Source organism: Salmo salar, chromosome 12, assembly GCF_965601325.2.
Source record: "Salmo salar chromosome 12, fSalSal1, whole genome shotgun sequence".
Taxonomy (NCBI): Eukaryota; Metazoa; Chordata; class Actinopteri; order Salmoniformes; family Salmonidae; genus Salmo; species Salmo salar.
The window spans coordinates 66,289,750-66,313,074 of record NC_138302.1 but is presented as its reverse complement, the minus strand read 5'-3'; the positions used below and the strand labels follow the sequence as shown (position 1 = coordinate 66,313,074).

The following is a 23,325-nucleotide window of genomic DNA, read 5'->3' as shown; positions in this document are numbered from 1 at the left end:
ATACATTTGATTTGATTTGATTTGGACTATCATTACAATTGCTTCACGGGAACCTGGTAAAATTATGTTTGTGTAATTACCTGTCAGCATACAGTCAAAGCTATAATCACTTTTAGAGCTAACTAGTGCCTTGAAATCGTATCCTGATGTTGACAGCAGATAGCAATGTTATGAACATACATTTGAGAAAACAAGTTATATTAAGTGGCTAGTAAGATGGAGAGCTAACTAACCAGCAGGGCCATCAAACAATGAAGCTAACAAAAGTATAATTCTGGATTCCAAAAATACTTAATTAACAGGTTCTGCATTTCAGGAATTACAGTAGCAAGTACTCCTGGTGCACTATTCAATTATTTTTTTTAAAGAAAACTACAAATGTTTGCCCTAGCCCTCACTGGCTTTCATGGGATTTAAACGTGACCATGTCCAAGGTGTCGTCTTGACAACAGTTGCTATTAATTCGATTGCGATTGGTTGCCCCAAATTATGGGGCGGGGCTTATTAAAGGGGCAATTGGTGACTGAAGTACTTTTGCTAAATGAGCCGAATACTTTATGTAAAAGCTGCTAACTCAAGGTTTCAGTATTCTAAACCAACAAATCAACCTACAGCTACATAACCTGATAATAGGGAATGAATCATCACAATGGTGTATTTTTTTATAACCGTCTGTGAATTCTACCTGCGTTAAATATAGATATTCATGGATGAAGATCTGTGATTTTCAGCTAGAACCCAGGAGGGTATGCTTCCAGGATGGCAGCTGTCCCAGCCATGTTGAGTAGTTTCAATGTTGACATGGTGTTGTAGTAATCTATACAGCTAGGTCTGATGTGTGCACCATGTGGTATTCTCCATGGTCACTAATAACACACACACACACACACACACACACACACACACACACACACACACACACACACACACACACTTATTGAGCAGGCCTGATTGAACACACACATGCTTAATGAGCAGGCCTGATTGAACACACACATGCTTAATGAGCAGGGCTGATTGATCACCTCAATAATGAAACATGTTTGGTACGTGCAGCCGCCGTATGTCACACCCATACACACAGCAGCAGCACTGGACCAACAAGATGGCGCAGACAGACACGGTCGCGCTGTTTCTAGCTCCTAGCCACAATCACACAAACAAACCAGCTGTGGGCTATGTTCACATGAAAACATACTCAAGCTGTCTGAGGTATCAGTTCATAGGGATCTGAAGATGACAGAGGAGCATTAGGGAGGCCCAAACGAAAGACAAGAATCCATGTTGAACAAGTGTGTGTACGTATGTGTGTATGAGTTGAAATAGGGGGAGTGTGTGCATGTGTGTGCAAGTGTAAGTGCAGTGTTTCCCCTATATTCATTTAAATTGTTGCCACCACTGCAAAACATGTGATGTTATTGTTTATGTATTTCTGCCGAAACACGCTTTTAAATGGATTGTCGTTTGCTTTATGACTGGAAGTCTATGGGAACAGCTAGCATGTCATTGCGCTAATAATAGTAGCAATGCACCCACCCTTGCCACCACTGCAGAAAAAAAATCCTAGGGGAAACACTGAGTGTGAGTGAGTGAGTGAGTGAGTGAGTGAGTGAGTGAGTGAGTGAGTGAGTGAGTGAGTGAGTGAGTGAGTGAGTGAGTGAGTGAGTGAGTGAGTGAGTGAGTGAGTGCGGCTGTGCACACACACGGCCCCAGCTGGTTGCTCCTGCTGTCCCTCTCTATTTGGTGAACCCCTGGTGCAGCAGCAGCTGTGGAGATAGGCCTGTGCGGCTGGGAGCTGGGACAGCCTGATTGATTGGGCGTAAACTGCTCACGGCTGAGGTGACAAGGGTCCCCCTGGGAGGGGCCTCTGTGAGAGGGGCGGGGGTCTCTATTACCCAGACTCCTCCAGGACCCTCCTAGAGGCTACAGCACAACATACAGAGAGGAGAGGGGATTGTGATGTTATAATGTTTCGTTATGATACCTTTGATGCACTTACAGTCCTCTCCTTTGAATATGAACTGAACTCCTCTTCCCTGTTTCACCCCTACTGCACATTGAGGGGACACAAGTCCCTATGGTGTCCTCGCTCTTCAGCCTGGTTCAGCTCTCCTCATTAGATAAGCGCACCACAACACTACTGCCCCTGAAGGCGGCCATTTTACAGACCCATCACCTTTCCCAGGGAACCCTGGCTCATAATAAGCTAGGGGTTGACACACTAGGCCTGGCGCCTGTCATTAACGCCACTGTGACCAGAAGAAATAGTAACATTAACAGAAGGGATGTCGAACTAACATTGATGTCCATAGACATGACGTCATTGGTGGAGAGACTTAGGGCCCTTACCTTCTCCCAATGTCTGCTTCAGGAGGTCATGCTTGGCCTGCAGTTTAATGATGAGATTGCTGCCATTCAGGAACTCCTTGAACTTCTGCAAACCCAGACAGACCAGATGAAAGTGTCAGTGAGTGAACAGTGTTAATGGGATGTGACTGGAACAGGCAGAGCCACCCGCCATCCACCACAAAGGCCAGAGAACACATTCAGTCTCACTCTGAATGGCACAAATTCAATCTGTTCCAAGGATAATTTAATTTCCATGTGATTTCCAAAGCACGCGTGTTTTGTGGAATAGTGTGACGGCTGATGGCTTTGATGTGCACTAAACTGACACTAAAGGTCCTTTTAGTCAGGGAAAAAGACTATGGTAGTACAGCTAGTTTTGTCACTTTAGTGTGAAACCGATATAACAGGCAGTTGCCCTGAGACATGGATGCATATCTTAGGGCAAAACAGGCAGGTATGACAGCTATCCATAACAGGCAGGTATGACAGCTATCCATAACAGGCAGGTATGACAGCTATGTATAACAGTCAGGTATGACAGATATGTGTAACAGGCAGGTATGACAGCTATGTATAACAAGCAGGTAAGACGGCTATGTATAGCTGTCGTGGGAATTATTTTATCCCCATGATAATAATTAACAATCAATAAGCCTTGACTAATTCCCAAGGTTTGTAAGACACTGGGTAAAGAATAATTAGGCAAGGACTCAGCTTTCTGCAAAAGGTTTGTACGGTTTATTCAGAGAACGTTCTGCCCAACATTAACAAAGAAGTTCATTTTATCCTCTCTCTCCGCTTACGCACACACCTCCACACAAACAGTAGGTGAATAGTATCCCTCCCCTGACTTCCCACCACTGTTAATCACCATCCAGCGCTGCCTGTTCCTTTCCCCCGAGATTAGGAGAACCTTGAAGGCTACTCCCGGTCTCTTCACACACACACGTCTACGGTTCCCTTAGGACCACTAATCACACACACACATTTCTCTCCCTTCCGGGTCTCTACTAGACCTTATGGAACTAACGTTCAGTACTTTAATTATTCATTACCCATGCTACATAACTACTAATTAATAATGGATTCTTTATTCATTTACCTTTATTATATAATTATCTTATCAATAACAAGCAGGTATGACAGCTATCCATAACAGGCAGGTATGACAGCCATCCATAACAGGCAGGTATGACAGCTATGTGTAACAGTCAGGTATGACAGCTATGTGTAACAGGCAGGTATGACAGCTATCCATAACAGGCAGGTATGACAACTATCCATAACAGGCAGGTATGACAGATATGTATAACAAGCAGGTATGACAGCTATGTATAACAAGCAGGTATGACAGCTATGTATAACAGGCAGGTATGACAGCTATCCATAACAGGCAGGTATGACAGCTATGTATAACAGGCAGGTATGACAGCTATCCATAACAGGCAGGTATGACAGCTATGTATAACAGGCAGGTATGACAGATATGTATAACAAGCAGGTATGACAGCTATCCATAACAGGCAGGTATGACAGCTATCCATAACAGGCAGGTATGACAGCTATCCATAACAGGCAGGTATGCCAGCTATGTATAACAGGCAGGTATGACAGCTATGTATAACAGGCAGGTATGACAGCTATCCATAACAGGCAGGTATGACAGATATGTATAACAAGCAGGTATGACAGCTATGTGTAACAGGCAGGTATGACAGCTATCCATAACAGGCTGGTATGACAGCTATGTATAACAGGCAGGTATGACAGCTATGTATAACAAGCAGGTATGACAGCTATCCATAACAGGCAGGTATGACAGCTATGTATAACAGGCAGGTATGACAGCTATCCATAACAGGCTGGTATGACAGCTATGTGTAACAAGCAGGTATGACAGCTATGTATAGCAGGCAGGTATGACAGCTATGTGTAACAAGCAGGTATGACAGCTATGTATAGCAGGCAGGTATGACAGCTATGTATAACAGGCAGGTATGACAGCTATGTATTAGAAAATAAAGGAAAGCCGCACACTCTAAGAGCTCAGATGCAAAAATGTAATAACCAACGTTTCGACAGCGAAGCTGTCTTCATCAGGGTATCATCACAAACACTGCGAGATGAGTCATTTATATAGTGTCAAGAGACACACAGGTGTTTGTAATCATGGCCAAGTATGGCCTAATATCATTGGTTAACTCAAATATTTAAAAAAATGGCATACAAAGAACATACAAAAACACAAACAAATGGATAGCATACGATCATAGCATTTGTAGTCTAAAATGTATCTAACAAACAATTACAATGGCAAAATCACTTATAAATGTAGATCCTTCAAACACCCCCAAACAGGGAAATCTATCCCAATTAAAGGTGTTATTACGTGTTCCACTAAGTCAGTTATTTATCTTATAACTTGTCCCTGTGGTAAAAATTATGTGGGTAAAACAAAGCGTGAATTAAAAGTACGTATCTCAGAGCACCGTAGCACCATTAGGTGCAAAAACTTGACTTACCCAGTTGCGGCCCACTTTTTGGAAGCAAACCATTCGATTTCGTCTCTGCGTTATATTGGCATCGAACATGTCACCCTCCCGAGGAGAGGGGGTGACCTTGATAATTTATTGTTAAAACGAGAGGCTGCCTGGATCTTTAATTTAAAGACCCTTGCTCCCTTCGGTCTCAACATAGACTTTGATCTGAAGCCATTCTTGTGATTATTGTGATTTTGCCATTGTAATTGTTTGTTAGATACATTTTAGACTACAAATGCTATGATCGTATGCTATCCATTTGTTTGTCTTTTTGTATGTTCTTTGTATGCCATTTTTTTAAATATTTGAGTTAACCAATGATATTAGGCCATACTTGGCCATGATTACAAACACCTGTGTGTCTCTTGACACTATATAAATGACTCATCTCGCAGTGTTTGTGATGATACCCTGATGAAGACAGCTTCGCTGTCGAAACGTTGGTTATTACATTTTTGCATCTGAGCTCTTAGAGTGTGCGGCTTTCCTTTATTTTCTAGTGTTCTACTCCGCTAGCCAGCACCTCGCAGGGACAGGGACACCTCGCCTTAATAGGTGTGCGTTTCTTTCTTTTTTCATGACAGCTATATATAACAGGCTGGTATGACAGCTATGTATAACAGGCTGGTATGACAGCTATGTATAACAGGCAGATATGACAGCTATGTATAACAGGCAGGTATGACAGCTATGTATAACAGGCAGATATGACAGCTATGCATAACAGGCAGGTATGACAGCTATGTATAACAGGCAGGTATGACAGCTATGTATAACAGGCAGATATGACAGCTATGTATAACAGGCAGATATGACAGCTATGTATAACAGGCTGGTATGACAGCTATGTATAACAGGCAGGTATGACAGCTATGTATAACAGGCAGATATGACAGCTATGTATAACAGGCTGGTATGACAGCTATGTATAACAGGCAGATATGACAGCTATGTATAACAGGCAGATATGACAGCTATGTATAACAGGCAGATATGACAGCTATGTATAACAGGCTGGTATGACAGCTATGTATAACAGGCAGATATGACAGCTATGTATAACAGGCAGATATGACAGCTATGTATAACAGGCTGGTATGACAGCTATGTATAACAGGCTGGTATGACAGCTATCCATAACAGGGAGGTATGACAGCTATGTATAACAGGCTGGTATGACAGCTATGTATAACAGGCTGGTATGACAGCTATCCATAACAGGCAGGTATGACAGCTATCCATAACAGGCTGGTATGACAGCTATGTATAACAGGCAGATATGACAGCTATGTGTAACAGGCTGGTATGACAGCTATCCATAACAGGCAGGTATGACAGCTATGTATAACAGGCAGGTATGACAGCTATCCATAACAGGCAGGTATGACAGCTATGTATAACAGGCAGGTATGACAACTATCCATAACAAGCAGGTATGACAGCTATGTATAACAGGCAGGTATGACAGCTATATAGCAGGCAGGTATGACAGCTATGTATAACAGGCAGGTATGACAACTATCCATAACAAGCAGGTATGACAGCTATGTATAACAGGCAGGTATGACAGCTATATAGCAGGCAGGTATGACAGCTATGTATAACAGGCAGGTATGACAGCTATGTATAGCAGGCAGGTACTCACAGTGAAGTAGAAGACCTCTGTCTCCTGCTGGTTGGCCCGTCTCTTGGCCACGTTCAGTTTGCTCATGTAGGTCTCAGAGGCCACCGACTTGATGGACTCAGTGGAGCGGCTATGCTGGAAGGCATCAGACACATCAAAGTCCTCCACAGTCAGCATGTCCTGGAGCATCTGCATGGTGGCGTCCAGAGTCTTCCTCACCTACAGCAAAGGCAAAGATTCAACAACTCAAACCATAACAAAAAGAACCAGGATTTCCTCCTCAGCCATCTGATCCAGGTCTTTTTGAACATAAAAGACAGTAATAGACGCTTTTTTAGCTTCAGGGTTCAAAAGTAAAAGCATCCTATGCCACTTGCAAGGTCAAATGTGAGTGATCACTGGCATATCCCATTTCAAAGACAAATCGACCCCAAATAACAACGAATAACCTTTGATTGTAGCTGTTTGACACCTAACAGCCTTCACCTCCTAAGGCAGGTACACGGTTCATTCCTAGGCAGCGTACCAGACGACCTGCCAGTCAGCCATTCATCACAATAACAGCAGAATATGAAGAGCATCTGGCCCGGCTGTATGTAAAAGGGCTGCAGGCTCTTTCTATACAGCACTGTGATTGATCAGGCTCATTCCCAGAGTGGCACGACTCGTCCATTACCCGGCAGTTATATGAAACGTTATGAGACATGATGAGAACCAGGGCGATATGAGACGTAGCCGAGGCGTAGCCATCAGGGCAGGTTGTAACTAGCCAGCCAGGGTCATTAGCATCTCCATTAGCATCTGCATCCACTTAGAGGGAGAGAGAGCTGTGTGTGTATGCTGCCTGCAGCTCCCACTGAGAAGGACCACTCCTCACCACGCACAATACGCCATTATTAGGGATGTACTGTATTTACCTGGAACATGCATCCATTACGGTTATCATACAAGCTCACAATCACAAGCTAAAGATACATTCTCAGCTCCCAGGAAGTGTGTGTGGGCCATTCCATTGAAATTGCGATGAGAGTTGATTGTATCTATAGACCTGAGTTCTGGCATTTCAGAGACTTGGGAAACAGGGACTACAGGGGCAACAGGGGAAACAGGAGAAACAGGGGAAACAGGGGAAACAGGGACTACAGGGGCGGGCAGGGGACAGGGGAAACAGGAGAAACAGGGGAAACAGGGGAAACAGGAGAAACAGGGGAAACAGGAGAAACAGGGGAAACAGGGACAACAGGGACTACAGGGACAACAGGGGCAACAGGGGCAACAGGGCACAGGGGCACAGGGCGGGGCAACAGGGGCAACAGGGGCACGGGGCCGGGCAACAGGGCCGGGCAACAGGGGACAGGGACACGGGGACAGGGGACAGGGCCGGGGCAACAGGGGCAACAGGGACAACAGGGGAAACAGGGGAAACAGGGACACAGGGCACGGGGAAACAGGGGAAACAGGGGCAACGGGGCAACAGGGGCAACAGGAACAACAGGGGCAACAGGGGACAGGGGACAGGGACAACAGGGGAAACAGGGGCAGGGACACGGGGCAACAGGGGAAACAGGGACAACAGGGGCGGGACAGGGGGCAACAGGGGACGGGACAGGGGCAGGGCACAGGGACAACAGGGCGGGCAACAGGGGCAACAGGGGCAACAGGGGCAACAGGGGCGACAGGGGCAACAGGGACGACAGGGGCAACAGGGAAACAGGGACAACAGGGGAAACAGGGACGACAGGGGAAACAGGGGCAACAGGGGCAACAGGGGAAACAGGGACAACAGGGGAAACAGGGACAACAGGGGCAACAGGAGCAACAGGGGCAACAGGAGCAACAGGGGCAACAGGGACAACAGGGGTAACAGGGGAAACAGGGACAACAGGGGTACAGGGACAACAGGGGAAACAGGGGTAACAGGGACAACAGGGGAAACAGGGGCAACAGGAGCAACAGGGGCAACAGGGGCAACAGGGGCACAGGGACAACAGGGGCAACAGGGGAAACAGGGGCAACAGGGGCAACAGGGTCAACAGGGTCAACAGGGGAAACAGGGGCAACAGGGGAAACAGGGGAAACAGGGACAACAGGGGAAACAGGAGCTACAGGGGCAACAGGGGCAACAGGGGGAACAGGGGGAACAGGGGGAACAGGGGAAAGAGGGACAACATGGGAAACAGGAGAAACAGGGGCAACAGGAGAAACAGGAGAAACAGGAGAAACAGGGGCAACAGGGGCAACAGGAGAAACAGGGGCAACAGGAGAAACAGGAGAAACAGGAGAAACAGGGGCAACAGGAGAAACAGGAGAAACAGGAGAAACAGGAGAAACAGGGGCAACAGGAGAAACAGGAGAAACAGGAGAAACAGGGGCAACAGGAGAAACAGGAGAAACAGGAGAAACAGGGGCAACAGGGGCAACAGGGGAAACAGGAGCAACAGGGGAAACAGGAGAAACAGGGGCAACAGGGGCAACAGGGGCAACAGGAGCAACAGGGGAAACAGGAGAAACAGGAGAAACAGGAGAAACAGGGGCAACAGGGACAACAGGGGAAACAGGAGCAACAGGGGAAACAGGGGAAACAGGAGCAACAGGGGAAACAGGGGAAACAGGAGCAACAGGGGAAACAGGAGAAACAGGAGAAACAGGAGAAACAGGGGCAACAGGGGCAACAGGGGAAACAGGGACAACAGGGACAACAGGGGAAACAGGAGCAACAGGGACAACAGGGACAACAGGGCGATCTCAGTGGAGTGACGCAGTAGACACACTGGGGGGATGGATGCTACCGATAGCCCTCACCTCTTCGTTCTCGATCTTGAGCGTGGCCAGACGGGACTGCAGCTGGTGGTAGCGCATCAGGAGCTCCGTCTGCACAGGCTGCTGGGCACTCACCTGGCACACCTGAGGGGGCACACGTACACAGAGGTATGGGCCGGGCACTTGGATTTTCATTAAGTGTACCTCACAGAATTGGAAAAAGGATGCTCCGAAACGTTGTTTCTGCTGGCGTGAACGTGCTTTCCATGGTTGAACAAATCTACTGGCTGTAATTGTAACTCGGATCAGTTTCAATAATGACAATGTACCAAATGTATCAGTCATTTAACACCTCTCACCTCGTCCCCCATGTGGGGCAGGTACTCGAAGCACATGGGAGGGCAGAACACCTGGTTGTGCATGTCCATGATCTTGTGCTTATCGCTGCGGGAGTCCAGGTTGTCCACGGCGTTCTCCATGATGTCCAGGCCCTCGTGGCGACTTGTCTCCAAGTTGTACTCAGCTGACAGATAGGTCCTGAAGGTACGCGCAAGGCTGGCGTGGTAGCCCAGGTCACAGCACTGAGATACAGGAAAAACACTCATTATAGTACAGTATAATACAATAACTAATATCGGAGTAGAATATAATATAGGCATTTTTCTTGACCACATGACCTGACTGTAAGTCTACACCAAGGGTCCAGAGTTTTGTGGCTCAGGTCATGTGACTAAGAACCTCCTGGACCTAATTATGGACAACCTGACATACCAGTCTGAATCCATTATACACAAGTCAATGGGATAAACTCAGTCTTTAGCATTCACATGATTCAGTCACACGATTCCTCTCATTTCCTACAAGCGCGTTACTAACCTGACCTTCAACATTAACTTAATTCCAAATCAGACACTGCTATGGGTTAACAGGCCTAAATAGAATAATAGAATACACCGAATTAGAAGAGCAAGCACAGTAGGACACCTAGGATAATTAGCTCAACCATGGAGCTGCATAAACTAACCTAATTACTGCAGCCAAGCAGAGCAGAGCAGAGCGGTGAGTGGGTTGCTAAGAGGCTGGAGGGGCCTGAGTCAGACTGCTTTGTGATTCTCTAAACGCTCTTTAATAGACGCACAGGAAGTTGCACTCGGCTCCAACGATAAATCCCCATAGCAGCGGATATTTTGTAACAGGGTCAGTGTACAATCAGGAAGGATACGGCAGCACAGAGCTCTTTATGGTACAGAGTTGTATTTCAACAGCCACATCCCATAACAAACACACTGGCAGGCCGTAATGAGATTCATGCCTTGATTTCACCAGGGCCCTTCTATCATAAGTATACTGTAGCAGGAGTGCTGACATGCAGAATAATGATACTGTAAAACTGATGACATTGTTTTTTTGCATGCAAAAGACATCTGCATTCTATTTCCAAGTATTCTAAAAGACAGGGCTGACTTCTTGCAGTGTGGATGTATGTTTTGATGTCTGGCTGCTAATGACTGTTTCTGTGTGGCATGACAAACAGGCCCTTATCCTCTGCCCAGCTTGTGGCGGCACGACCCAGCACAGCGAGTCATGCTCACAATCCCTTTCCCTGCAGGACGGCAGGATTTGGGATGACATGTTCCCTTTCGCTTGCCAGACACAGGAAGCAGCTCCAACAAAGTGACCCAGCATAGAGACACAGCCACCAATCAGAGGTCTCTGTCTGGCAGAACCCTGTGTAACCTAGAGCTCCAGGCCAGCTCCTTTACACTTCACACAGTTGATGTTTAGAACTGTTTAAAGTCTAGCCAGCCTCAAGCCTCTAAGTTCAATCACATCATATGCATTCTGTAAATATGCAGGATCTCTGTATCCAACTCCCTGACCTGTGGAGAGTTTTAGAGCTGGCCAGGCATGCCTAGGCCAATACCACAGTAATCCCCCCACACACACACACATACACAGTAGACAGGGAGGGAGGGGCTAGGGGGCACATCTGGTGGAGTCACCAGAACCACCAGGTAACCTGAGGCTGAATGATCCCTGCAAGAACTACCAGGTAACCTGGGGCTGAATGATCCCTGCCAACCACACTGGCCACACTGCTGCCTGTATGCACAGAGCCTGCACCCAGACCCTGGCTAGGGTTTCATTCCTGTAGCCATTAGTGGTCTACAAAGCAAACTCGTTCACCAACTGTAATCACGGACTTCCCAGGCAGGCTTGCTGCTGGGGTGTGTTGGCTTTGCATTTTGAATTATGATGGTGGTTCACCTAGGTATGGTCTTTTCTGTTATGTAACTCTCTATTTCTCTAATCCAAAATCCAAAAATACTTTGAAGGGGAAGTGGCATACTGTTTAACTGAACACATTATTTATTAGATACGGACCAACAGAAGAGGGTGGAAACCCTGGGGGTGCTGCAGATTTGAGGAATGAAGTAAGAGAGGAAAGTGTTTGGTTTTAAATAGATTCTGATGAGATTCTCCCTTCATGACCCTGTCAATCCACTTTTCCTGTGGCTGTGGTTCCTCTCCACCTCTGCCCTGTAGAAGTAGGAAGCACATTGGTCCAGAGGAGTTTCTGTACGCGTGTGAGTGTGTGCATGTGTCTGTGTCACCAAGGGTCATGTTTCACCATCAGTGTGTTTTGCCTGGCTCCCTGGGAGAGTGGGGTGTGTGACAGTGACAGGCAGATACACGCTCCACATCTCCCAGCACAGCTCCCTAAAGGAGCCTCAGCCCTCACAGCACTCACAGATAGATGAGGGCATGGCAGAGGCAGGAGAGGAGAACAGGGGGAAGAGAAGACCAGCAGAAAGGCATTCTGACTGTCAACACTGATCCATTCCCATGACAGGATGTCATCATTTATATTCCAGAAGAATCCTAACAATGCCTGTTTGGTGGTAACATACAGTAGGATTGTAATGTATATCTGGCAACGCCATTCAGTTAGACATAACAACAGTACTACCGACTGGCTCAGAACCAAACTGTTTTGTTCGCGATTAACTTAAGAGACACAAAATGGAGGTAAACACTTTCAGTCAAACCAACAGAGCAGCTTGTAGCAATACAGCAAATGGGCTGCGAACACTAAAACAGATGGTGAGAATATCTAGTGTAGCAACCAACATTAGACCAACATTAGACAATCCCAGCTGAGAGATACAATGAAGCCTGTGTGCCTATCGCATACTTACATCAATCATATCAGAGACATCGTGAATGTAGTATTTCGCCACAACGGCATTCGTTGCTGCCAGGTTCAACAAATAGTCGTTGCGGGCTTTAGTGCACTTCAGCTTGTTCTCTGAGTACTTGGCTTGTCTCTGGGGAACGGAGAGAAGAAAGAGAGAGAGATTGAAAGAGAACGAGAGAGAGAGAAAGAGAGAGAGAAAACAGAAACAGAGGGGGGGGGGGGGGGGGTGTTAATGAAATTAAGCAACGTTGAGTTTGCTAAATGGTATTTGCACAATAACATAGGAGAATTTCTGTGCGGCCTGATGGCCTGGCTTAGTGTTGGCAGGAAAAAGGTCAGAGGGATCCACTATAAGAGAGAGAGGCTCTTGACAAGCTTCCTGTACATAATAACAGCATCATAACTGTTCCACCCAGGTTGGCCATTCACAGTCAGAGTCACAATTAAATTCAGCACAACAAAATGTACAGCCCAGATGTGAACAATGAAACAGCCATATAAAATACTGTTTTGGTGCAGTGTGCTTGCTAACAAAAACAGACTCAAACAAACATTCACTCTAGTATTCTCTAATTGTGCATAAAGGCAAAGGGTGGCTACTTTGAAGAATCTCAAATATAAAATATATTTTGATTTGTTTAACACTTTTTTGGTTACTACATGATTCCATATGTGTTATTTCATAGTTTTGATGTCTTCACTATTATTCTACAATGTAGAAAATAGTAAAAATAAAGAATAACCCTGTAATGAGTAGATGTGTCCAAACTTTTGACTGGTACTGTAGCTCTAAATGGTACACAGTCTTTGTTGCTATGGTTAACTAGACATGCTGCATCTGCTCGTGGCATCCAGCTGGAAAATATTACATTTTTCATCAAAAAGAATACGTAGTCATCTGTTGTTCACATAGCATCAATAATGGATGTTAGCAGACAATACATAATGGTATTGACAAAAACAATTGACTCAAATGGAACGCAGTGACACAGAATCATTGAGACTTGGCTCACAAATCAGGATTAAAGAGAGCCAATTAAACAACAACACATTGACGTGTGTCTGCGTGTCTGTGTTTGAAAGCACTCCTTATAACCTCTTCCAGCCTGGAGATTATTGGATAGCATGTCCTTCAAATACATACACTTGCACTTCAAATATACATGGTTCACCAACTCCAATTTCACATGTCCATTATCATGCAAATTACAACAGTACATCAGGGAAATAGGGATTATGGCTTGATTGTCTCCTCTCCCTCTTCAACTCTGTTTGCAGGTAGCTAGGATTCTGAACGAGAATGCCATTGTAGCCTGCAAAATCAGGTCACAGCGCAGAGAGAAAGTATGTTCATAACTACAGCAAGTTATAAATAGTCTGTGGGGATGGTACAGTTCTCCTGCCAGCATCTCTGGAGACGGTAGCCCGAGGAGGGAGGAAAGCTGTCAGACATTTGATTCCCTGAGCTGCACTGATAATGGATGCATTTTAATGAAGAAATTCCCCCTGAAAATCCACAATGAAATATGCATGCTTGAAGTACAGTGTCTTAGTCTGCAGTAGTACGTGTGGTAATAAGCAGAATTAACATGAATTAGAGTCATGGGCATGGATGAGCTAGAGAGACTGTACAGTTGGATCACTGACCTGGAAGTCACCATTTGTCTGTGTGTGTAGACCCATGCTACGGCAATTCTCTCTCTCGCTCTCTCCCTCTCTCGTGGGCTTACACAATGGACCCGCACCCACTCTCACACAGCCTTATTATCCTCTTCATTCACATAGTACTGAGAGGGTCCCTCTGGCCTTAGCCAGCTAAAATGAGCCCATCATGATTCTAGCTGCCGAACTAAATACCACTTACAGAAGTGACTAGGCTGACAATGTACAGTATTAGCAGCAGTCCCAGGCAACAGCACTAGCTGTTGGAGACACTATGGTCATCAAGCCTTTAGGGCTGACCCCATTTAGTCGACTGGTCGATTGTTTAGTCGAGCAGTGGCAAATATATATAACAACAATCATGGCACATGAGACACCTGTCTGCTTCACGCCTGTCTGAGTGGACTAATCCATTGCGGAGGCTGCAGGGATGGCACACCAGTATCACCAGAAGTACATTTACTGTTAATTCCCATCATTTCTAATCTACATTTGTTTGCTTACAGTAATTTCTGTTAATGCATTCAATATACCGTATTATTATTACAGTCTTACTGTTGTCATTGTAGGAGTGGACACGTTATTTGCAGAGCGCATAACCTAGGCTACACTTGTGAGAAAAACGTTTTGGTCAAATGTATTTCCATTTACGTGTAGTCAATTTATTCATTGTCTTTTGTTTAGATCACGCCTGTCAATCTTGAGTTAGAACACACACTTGATTACGCATAGAACTAGGCCTATAATGTAGACCTATAAATGTGCCCATTTGGGGATCTGATACTATTTCTGATTGTCTTAACTCACCATCACAGTGGAGTTTCTCAGAGTCGTTCTTTCTTCGCCTCAAACAGTACGTCTGTTGTTACATCCACTGAGAATGACAATATTTCCTGAACGTAGCCTATTCGAAATATCTTTCCAGCTTTCTCCCTTTCGATAACCACTCAGCATGAAAGGATGGGGAAAAATCTGGTCGGGTGGAAACTTCATAAAATAGGCCTACCTGATCACTTCTTATCCGTTGCGCAAATAGCCTACAGCTGTATCTGTCTGTCCGGAGCTCACTAACTCTGGAAGCTCTGAGGGCCAAGAATATTTTATAGAATGTTGCAAGTTTGCTAGTATGAGCTTTGGGCTGATGAAGTTAATAGTTGATACAACGTTTCAAGTTCCTTGCAGACAGGCCATGCGTAGCCAATGTGATTTATAGGATATTTATTTTTAATCAGGATATTTTCTACCTGCGGGCTGTAATATTATTATTTGTTGGCTTTATATAGGCTATTTTTACATATTGGCAATGGCAACAGAAGTTACTTTTAGATTTGTATAATTTTCATTTAGATAGAGGTTTGATAAACAACAACATTGATTTTGTGTGTATTGTTGTGAATTGTTAGATACTTTGTTAGATACTACTGCACTGTTGGAGCTAGGAACACAAGTATTTCGCTACACCCGCAATAAAATCTGCTAAATATGTGTATGTGACCAATACAATTTGATTTGCGATATGAAGACCTTATTATAAATGAAATTAAACTGTTCCACGAAAATGTGCATATGAAAATCATAACTGGCACGCAGATCAGTAGGAATGTTACGATAACTTGGCACTCCAAATGGAAAAGGTTGCCGACCGCTGGTGTAACCTATTACCGACAACTTCAGGAGCTTAAAAGCAGAATCTGCAAAGGCCAGCAGCAGCGGGCAGCAGGAGGAGGTCGAGAACAGTTTTTTTCCCTTCTGGTTAGGCTACAGTATATTGATCTCTGGCTCCCTTTGTGTGTCTTCATTTTTAATCGCAGTGCTTAAAGCATCAGACAAGCTCAGTAGCCTACATATAGTTGATTTTATACAAACATAGGGTGTGTCTATAAATAGAAAAATAAACATTTTAAAATTTCGACCAATCGATTGGTCGAAAGAACAGACAACTTTTTTTTTGTCGGGGACAGCTTTACAAGCCTTGGTGTCAGCCTCACCTTCTCCTTCATCTTCTCTATCTTCCTGACGGAGCTGCGTCTCTGGGGCCGGTCCTCGTGGCGCAGCAGGTTGACATTGAGGTCTCCAGACTTACTGAACTGCTTCTCCTCCTGCTTCTCAGCATCCTTCAGCTTGCTCTCGGCGCTGATACTCTCCGTGTGGTACATGTGGTAGGTCTTCATCACCTGGAAGAGCAGGAGCAGCACAGAGGAAGGATGAGGAAGTTGCGACAATAACTGGACATAGGATTCATAGAAGACTTCACAACAGCAGACAGAGCAAGCAAATGGGTGATCTGAGGTGACAGCTAGTTTGAAAAGTTTCATTACAATCTGTTCCCTAACCAAAAAAAAACATATTACGTCATTTGAACCCTTTCCCTTTGAAATAATGACTTGCAGTGAGACGGGGTCTGTTTCATAAAATACTGGGTGAGGGGCTTGTGTTTCATCCATGGTGGCAGGTGCTCACCCAGCGACAAGGACGGGTAACAGGATCACATCAGTATTCTTATCAGGACCACAGCTGGCCATGAATATGCATAACAGGGCCAGGCAAAGCACAGGACATCACAGCTCCTTTATCTCACATCCACAGACCAGTCTGCATCCAGAGATCCAACGACTTGATGATAAACTGCATGATATACTCTCTTCAACTTTTACACATACGGAAACTGTTATTTGCTCCTTTGTTGGCCTAAGCTCAGTGAGCATACGCGCGGGCGCGCACACACACACACACACACACACACACACACACACACACACACACACACACACACACACACACACACACACACACACACACACACACACACACACACACACACAGTCAGTTGATGTTTTCAATGGTGGGCTGAGTGTGGTAATATAGCTCATCTCATCTGGGCCAGACTTGACACATCTACACCCCCTCTCCACCCCCCTTCTCCTCCTGGATCTGGGTTTGTAAATCAGGATAAACTGTTCATCACCTAATGGTTGTTCATTTCATGCCATTTGTGTGGCATAATGACACCATTGTGCTCTCTGCCTTTCCCCTCCCTACTGTGATCTCTCTGTAGTCAGACACTCAATATTCCCTCTGTCACAAATCAAAATAAATAACTGTAATGGATGGGATGTACAGTATAGCCCTTTCCACCAAAAACACTGGTAATACAACTTGTCTAATTGAATACTTAGACTAATCTTAAATCTGTTTGTTAAAAGGGCAGTGCACTTAAAAATTTGATTTTACATGTTTTAGAATAATACAGGACGGGATAATACTGTGAAATTGTGAAAATGATGATAATACAATTTTAGTGTAAGAGCTGTTTGAAAAAACTACCTGAAATTTCAGCTAGTTTTGCATAGGTGGAGTTTTGGCTGGCCTAGCGACATCACCAGGCGGTATAAGTTAATTGACCAATAACAAAAAGAGTTTCAAACCTCTGCCAATAAGAGCTAGTTTTCAGGTTACATATCCCTCCCATTAGGCTAAACGAATTAGGTCCCGCTCTCAGACCACTCTCAGACAGTCCTAGCTAAATTATTGTGCTGGCAATGGTGCCTCTTCACAACTGTGTGGGTGTGTGTGGACCATGTTAATTCCTTAATGATGTGGACACCGAGGAACTTGAAGCTCTTGACCCGTTGATGGTGGCGGATGTGTTGTTGCCTACCCTCACTGTCTGGAGGCGGCCCGTCAGGAAGTCCAGGATCCAATTGCAGAGGGAGGCGTTCGGTCCCAGGGTCCTGAGATTGGTGATGAGCTTGGACTATGGTGTTGAATGCTGAGCTGTAGTCAGTAAACAGCATTCTTATATAGGTATTCCTTTTGTCCAGGTGGGTATCATCTGTGGATCTGTTGGGGCGATATGCGAATCGGAGTGGGTCCAGGGTGTCTGGGATGATGGTGTTGATGTGAGCCATGACCAGCCTTTAAAAGCATTTCATGGCTACAGATGTGAGTGCTATGGGGCGATAGTCATTCTTGGGCATGGGGACTATGGTGGTTTGCTTGAAACATGTTGGTATTACAGACCGTTCAGGGATAGGTTGAAAATATCAGTGAAAACACTTGCCAGCTGGTCAGCACATGCTCTGAGTACTTGGTATTCTGCATCCTGGTATTCCGTCTGGCCTCGCGGCCTTGTGAATGTTAACCTGTTTAAAGGTATTTCTCACATTGGCTATGAAGAGCAAAATCACACAGTCGTCTGGAACAGCTGGTGTTCTCATGCATGGTTCAGTGTTGCTTGCTTCGAAGCGAGCACAGAAGGCATTTAGATGGTCTGGTGAGCTTGCGTTGCTGGGCAGCTCGTGGCTGGGTTTACCTTTTTTAATCCATGATAGTTAGCAAGCCCTGCCACATCCGTCAAGTGTCAGAACCAACATAGTAGGATTCGATCTTAGTCCTGTATTGACGCTTTGCCTGTTTGATGGCTAGTTGGAGGTCATAGCGGGATTTATTATAAGCGTCCGGATTACTGTCCCACTCCTTGAAATCAGCAGCTCTAGCCTATAGATCACTGCAGATGTTGCCTGTAGTTTATGGCTTCTGGTTGGGGTATGTACGTATGGTCATTGTGGGGACAACATCATCAATGCAATTATTAATGAAGCCGGTGACTGATGTGGTACACTCCTCAATGTTATCATATGAATCCCGGGACATATTCCAGTCTGTGCTCGCAAAACAGTCCTGTAGCTTAGTATCCGCTTTATCGGACCACTTCCGTATTGAGCGCAGCACTGGTACTTCCTGTTTGAGTTTTTGCTTGTAAGCAGAAAGCAGAAGGATAGAGTTATGGTCTGATTTGTCAAAGGGAGGGAGAGAGGGGGCCTTGAACACGTGATTTAAATTTTGTCGCCTCTAGTTGCACAGGTGATATGCTGGTAAAAATTAGGTACAACATTTTCTTGTTTGTTTATGGCCCTATACAACTAATTGAGTGTGGTCTTGGTGCCTTCATCGGGTTGTGACGGTAAATAGACAGCTACAAAAAATATAGATGAAAACTCTTGGTAAATAGTATGGTATGCAGCTTAACATGAGGTAACTCGAGACTTCCTTAACATTCGAGTTGCGCCCCAGCTTTTGTAAACAAAGAGATACACCCCTCCTCCCTTCATCTTACCCGAGTCTGCCATCCAGTCTTGGTTATACATAGAAAAACCTGCGAGATGTATATTATCCATGCCCTCGTTCAGCCACGACTCTGAGAAACATTGAATATTGCAGTTTTCCAGGTCCCGTTAATAGGATAGTCTCGAACAGAGCTCATCCAGTTTGTTCTCCAGTGACTGCATGTTCGCCAATAGAACTGAGTGCAGTGGTTGTCTATTTGCTCGTCGACATAGTCTCGTCAGGATGCTGACTCGCCTGCTTCTCTTTCTCAACTGCCTCCTCTTCCGAGTCCCGGGGATTAGGGCCTGGTCCGGAGTAAGTAGAACGTCCAGAGCCGCTGACTCGTTGAAGTAGATATTTTCATCCAAATCAAGGTTAGTAATGGCTGTTCTGATGTCCAGAAGCTGTTTCCAGTCAAAGGAAATTATAGCGTAAAAAATCACAACATAGCAGACTTGGTCAGGAGCCCGTAAGACGGCTACTATCCACTGCAGCGTCATCTGTAAGGTGTCAAGCATGTAATGCAGCTCTCTCACTGTTCTGTGCTGTCTGTCTGTCTGAGGATTAGATCCACTCCTGTCTGTCTGTCTGTCTGTCTGTCTGTCTGTCTGTCTGTCTGTCTGTCTGTCTGTCTGTCTGTCTGTCTGTCTGTCTGTCTGTCTGTCTGTCTGTCTGTCTGTCTGTCTGTCTGGGTTAGACCCAGTCTGCTGTCTGTCGCTCTGTCTGTCTGAGGGTTAGGCCCACAGTTATGTGGTCTGGCCTCAGGAGGTCTTAGCAGCTCATTCAGCAGCCTTGTAAAGTACAGCACAGATGTGTGCAGCGTCTTAAAACGCCTCCTATGTGTGTAACTCGGCAGTGAGCGAGATATAGTGCTATAACTAGATGTTAGACAGACAGAGAGCCTAACATCAACGCTAGCTTGTTCTCTTCCTGTAGTTAATGCTCACTTTGTATAGTATCATCTGACCGGATGGTATGACTCCCTTTAATCTGGAAAAAGAAGGTTATAAGAACATCACAGGGTTAATGGGTTGGGTTTATGTCAACTCACACACAGACAGAATCTCTACTATTTCCAGTTGACTGCTACTGTATGATGGTAAGGTTTCTTAGTCAGAAGAACAGCTTATTTTTATCATCCAGACAGTCAATGCTTTCATCAACAGAGCTCCACTGCACAAGGCGCTACAATTCTTAGGAGAGTAAAAAAAAAAAAACTGACAAAGATCTGAAAGGCAAACACTTCAAAGAAAAAACGCAAAGCAAAAACAAACTCTTGTCTATTCTGGTATATGACAGAGTACACAGTAGAAAGAAGTCACTTCAGTGTTTGGGGAAACAGCAGTGTGGGGCTAGCAGTGTGCATCTCCCTAGGCTGGCAACCCATTTCTCCAACAGCGTGAAAAGAAAACAGGGTTTCCAGGCAACTTCGAGCAGCACAACTAAAAGACCAGCAGCTCAAGACAGAATGTAATTTGCAGGAACATTGAGGTGAGGCAGGGTCTACCTTCCGGGAGGTGTGTGTATATGGTTACTGTCTCCACTCAAACAATAGCCTGAGGCTGTTCTGTTTCTGCACTGATGAAAGCTAAAATTAACATATTTCATTGTGGAAATACAGACAGACGTGACTTCCACTTAAAGTGACCCGTGGTTGCAGCATTGCAAGAGGCATCACTGCAGTCCCTGGTTCGAATCCAGGCTGCATCACATCCAGCCATGATTGGGAGTCCCATAAGGCAGCGCACAATTGGCCCAGCGTCGTTCGGGTTTGGCCGGGGTAGGCTGTCATTGTAAATAAGAATTTATTCTTAACTGACTTGCCTAGTTAAATAAAGGTTACATTTAATTATATGCCACTCTGATATTTGATTCTGTGTTCTATAAGCCTGTGTATTAAAACCAAATTGGTTTCCTATAGTTTGTCAATTGGAAAAATATGAACGTGTTATCTCAAGAGACCTGTCAGAGTAAACATGGCCATTATGACTAACACAATTACCATGACAGTCAGAGGAGCAGTCAATGAAACTGGAGAGATGGAAAAACCAGACCTGTTGTAAGTCACCGCACCGGGACGGTCTGTATCAGACTGTACTGCCCATCTCAGACCAAGGGTGGAAACAGAGAGCAGAACATCTCCATCATTTCCATAATGCATTGTAACAAACTTACTACCAGGGCGGCGTAATGCTGCATTCATTAAACAAACAGCCTCTAGTGTGGCAGAGTTTAATAACAAATTAACCAAGAAAACTGCAGCAGGACTTTTTGCTCCTGTACTGTCTGGTTAATTCAAAAAACTTTACAAATATATATATGTTGTTTAAATGGATCAGAGCTGCCAGGTGAATAATTGACTCTGTGATCCAATGAATAAATTGCTGTTTCTTGCTCTCATTTCTCATTTCAGATTCACTACATATAATTCAAGCCATAGGCATCAAGCCTCACGCCCTCAAATCAATAGCTGTCTCAGTAGCACCAGCAGCAGATACTTAAAATAATGTTTGAACAATGGCTTTAGCCAAACACTCTTAAATCTCTAGACTCTGTGTTAGTGAATGTGACATATTCAATCAATCCCTATCCCAGTCTGCTGTCTCCACATGCTTCAAGAAGGCCACCATTGTTCTTTTTCCCAAGAAAGCTAAGTGAACTAAATAACTATTGCCCCATAGCACTCACTTCTTTCATCATGAAGTGCTTTGAGCGGCTAGTCAAGGATCATATCACCTCCACCCTACCTGTCACCCTAGACCCACTCCAATTTGCTTACCGCCCAAATAGGTCCACAGACGATGCAATCGCCATCACACTGCACACTGCCCTATCCCATCTGGACAAGAGGAATACCTATGTAAGAATGCTGTTCATTGACTACAGCTCAGCATTCAACACCATAGTACCCTCCAAACTCATCAATAAGCTTGAGACCCTTGGGCTCGACCCCGCCCTGTGCAACTGGGTCCTGGACTTTCTGACGGGCCGCCCCCAGGTGGTGAAGGTACGCCTCCAACTCAATCATCATTGATTACCAACAACGACGAGACAGCCTACAGGGAGGAGGAGGTGAGGGCCCTCGGAGTGTGGTGTCAGGAAAATAACCTCTCACTCAATGTCAGCAAAACAAAAGAGATGATCGTAGACTTCAGCAAACAGCAAAGGGAGCACCCCCCCATTCCCATTGATGGGAAAGCAGTGGAGAAGGTGGAAAGTTTTAAGTTCCTCGGTGTACATATCACCGACAAACTGAAATGGTCCAGGCACACAGACAGTGTGGTGAAGAAGGCGCAACAGCGCCTCTTCAATGTCAGGAGGCTGAAAAAATGTTGCTTGTTACTGAAAACCCTGACTAACTTTTACAGGTGCACAGTTGAGAGCATCCTGTCGGGCTGTATCACCGCCTTGTACGGCAACTGCACCGCCCACAACCGCAGGGCTCTCCAGAGGGTGGTGCGGTCTGCACAACACATCACTGGGGGCAAACTACCTGCCCTCCAGGACACCTACAACACCCAATGTTACAGGAAGGCAAAAAAGATCATCAAGGACAATAACCACCCGAGCCACTGCCTGTTCACCCTGCTTCCATCCAGAAGGCGAGGTCAGTACAGGTGCATCAAAGCTGGGACAGAGAGATTGAAAAACAGCTTCTATCTCAAGGCCATCAGAATGTTAAACAGACACTACTAGCACAGAGATATCAAGCTACCTACAGACTTGATATCATTGGCCACTTTAATAAATGGAACACTAGTCACTTTAATAATGCCACTTTAAGAATGTTTACATATCTCGCATTACTAATTTCATATGTATAGACACTTCAGTATCCTTCACTATCTATTCTTTACTATCTATTGCATCTTAGCCGCTCTGTCACTGCTCATCCGTATATATTATACTTATATATTCTTATGAGATTTCTTTAAAAGATTGTGAGTATTAGGTTTAGTTGTGGAATTTGTTAGATATTAGGTTTTGTTGTGGAATTGGTAGATATTACCTGTTAGATACTGCTGCAATGTCAGATCTAGAAGCATAAGCATTTTTGCTACACTCGCAATAACACCTGCTAACCA

General features: G+C 45.1%; 1 protein-coding gene across 2 annotated transcripts in view; it reads right to left on the bottom strand.

The window, feature by feature from the left end:
- LOC106565583 (SLIT-ROBO Rho GTPase-activating protein 3) overlaps positions 1–23,325 on the bottom strand; it is a 123,589-nt gene that overhangs the window by 35,286 nt on the left and 64,978 nt on the right. For both annotated transcript variants that reach the window (XM_014132865.3, XM_014132866.3), the window contains exons 5-10: positions 16,123–16,308; positions 12,474–12,602; positions 9,633–9,854; positions 9,316–9,417; positions 6,535–6,732; positions 2,350–2,434 (exon numbers count right to left, since the gene is read on the bottom strand). In XM_014132865.3, the coding sequence (XP_013988340.1) occupies positions 2,350–2,434; positions 6,535–6,732; positions 9,316–9,417; positions 9,633–9,854; positions 12,474–12,602; positions 16,123–16,308 (922 nt within the window). The remainder of the gene's footprint in view (positions 1–2,349; positions 2,435–6,534; positions 6,733–9,315; positions 9,418–9,632; positions 9,855–12,473; positions 12,603–16,122; positions 16,309–23,325) is intronic.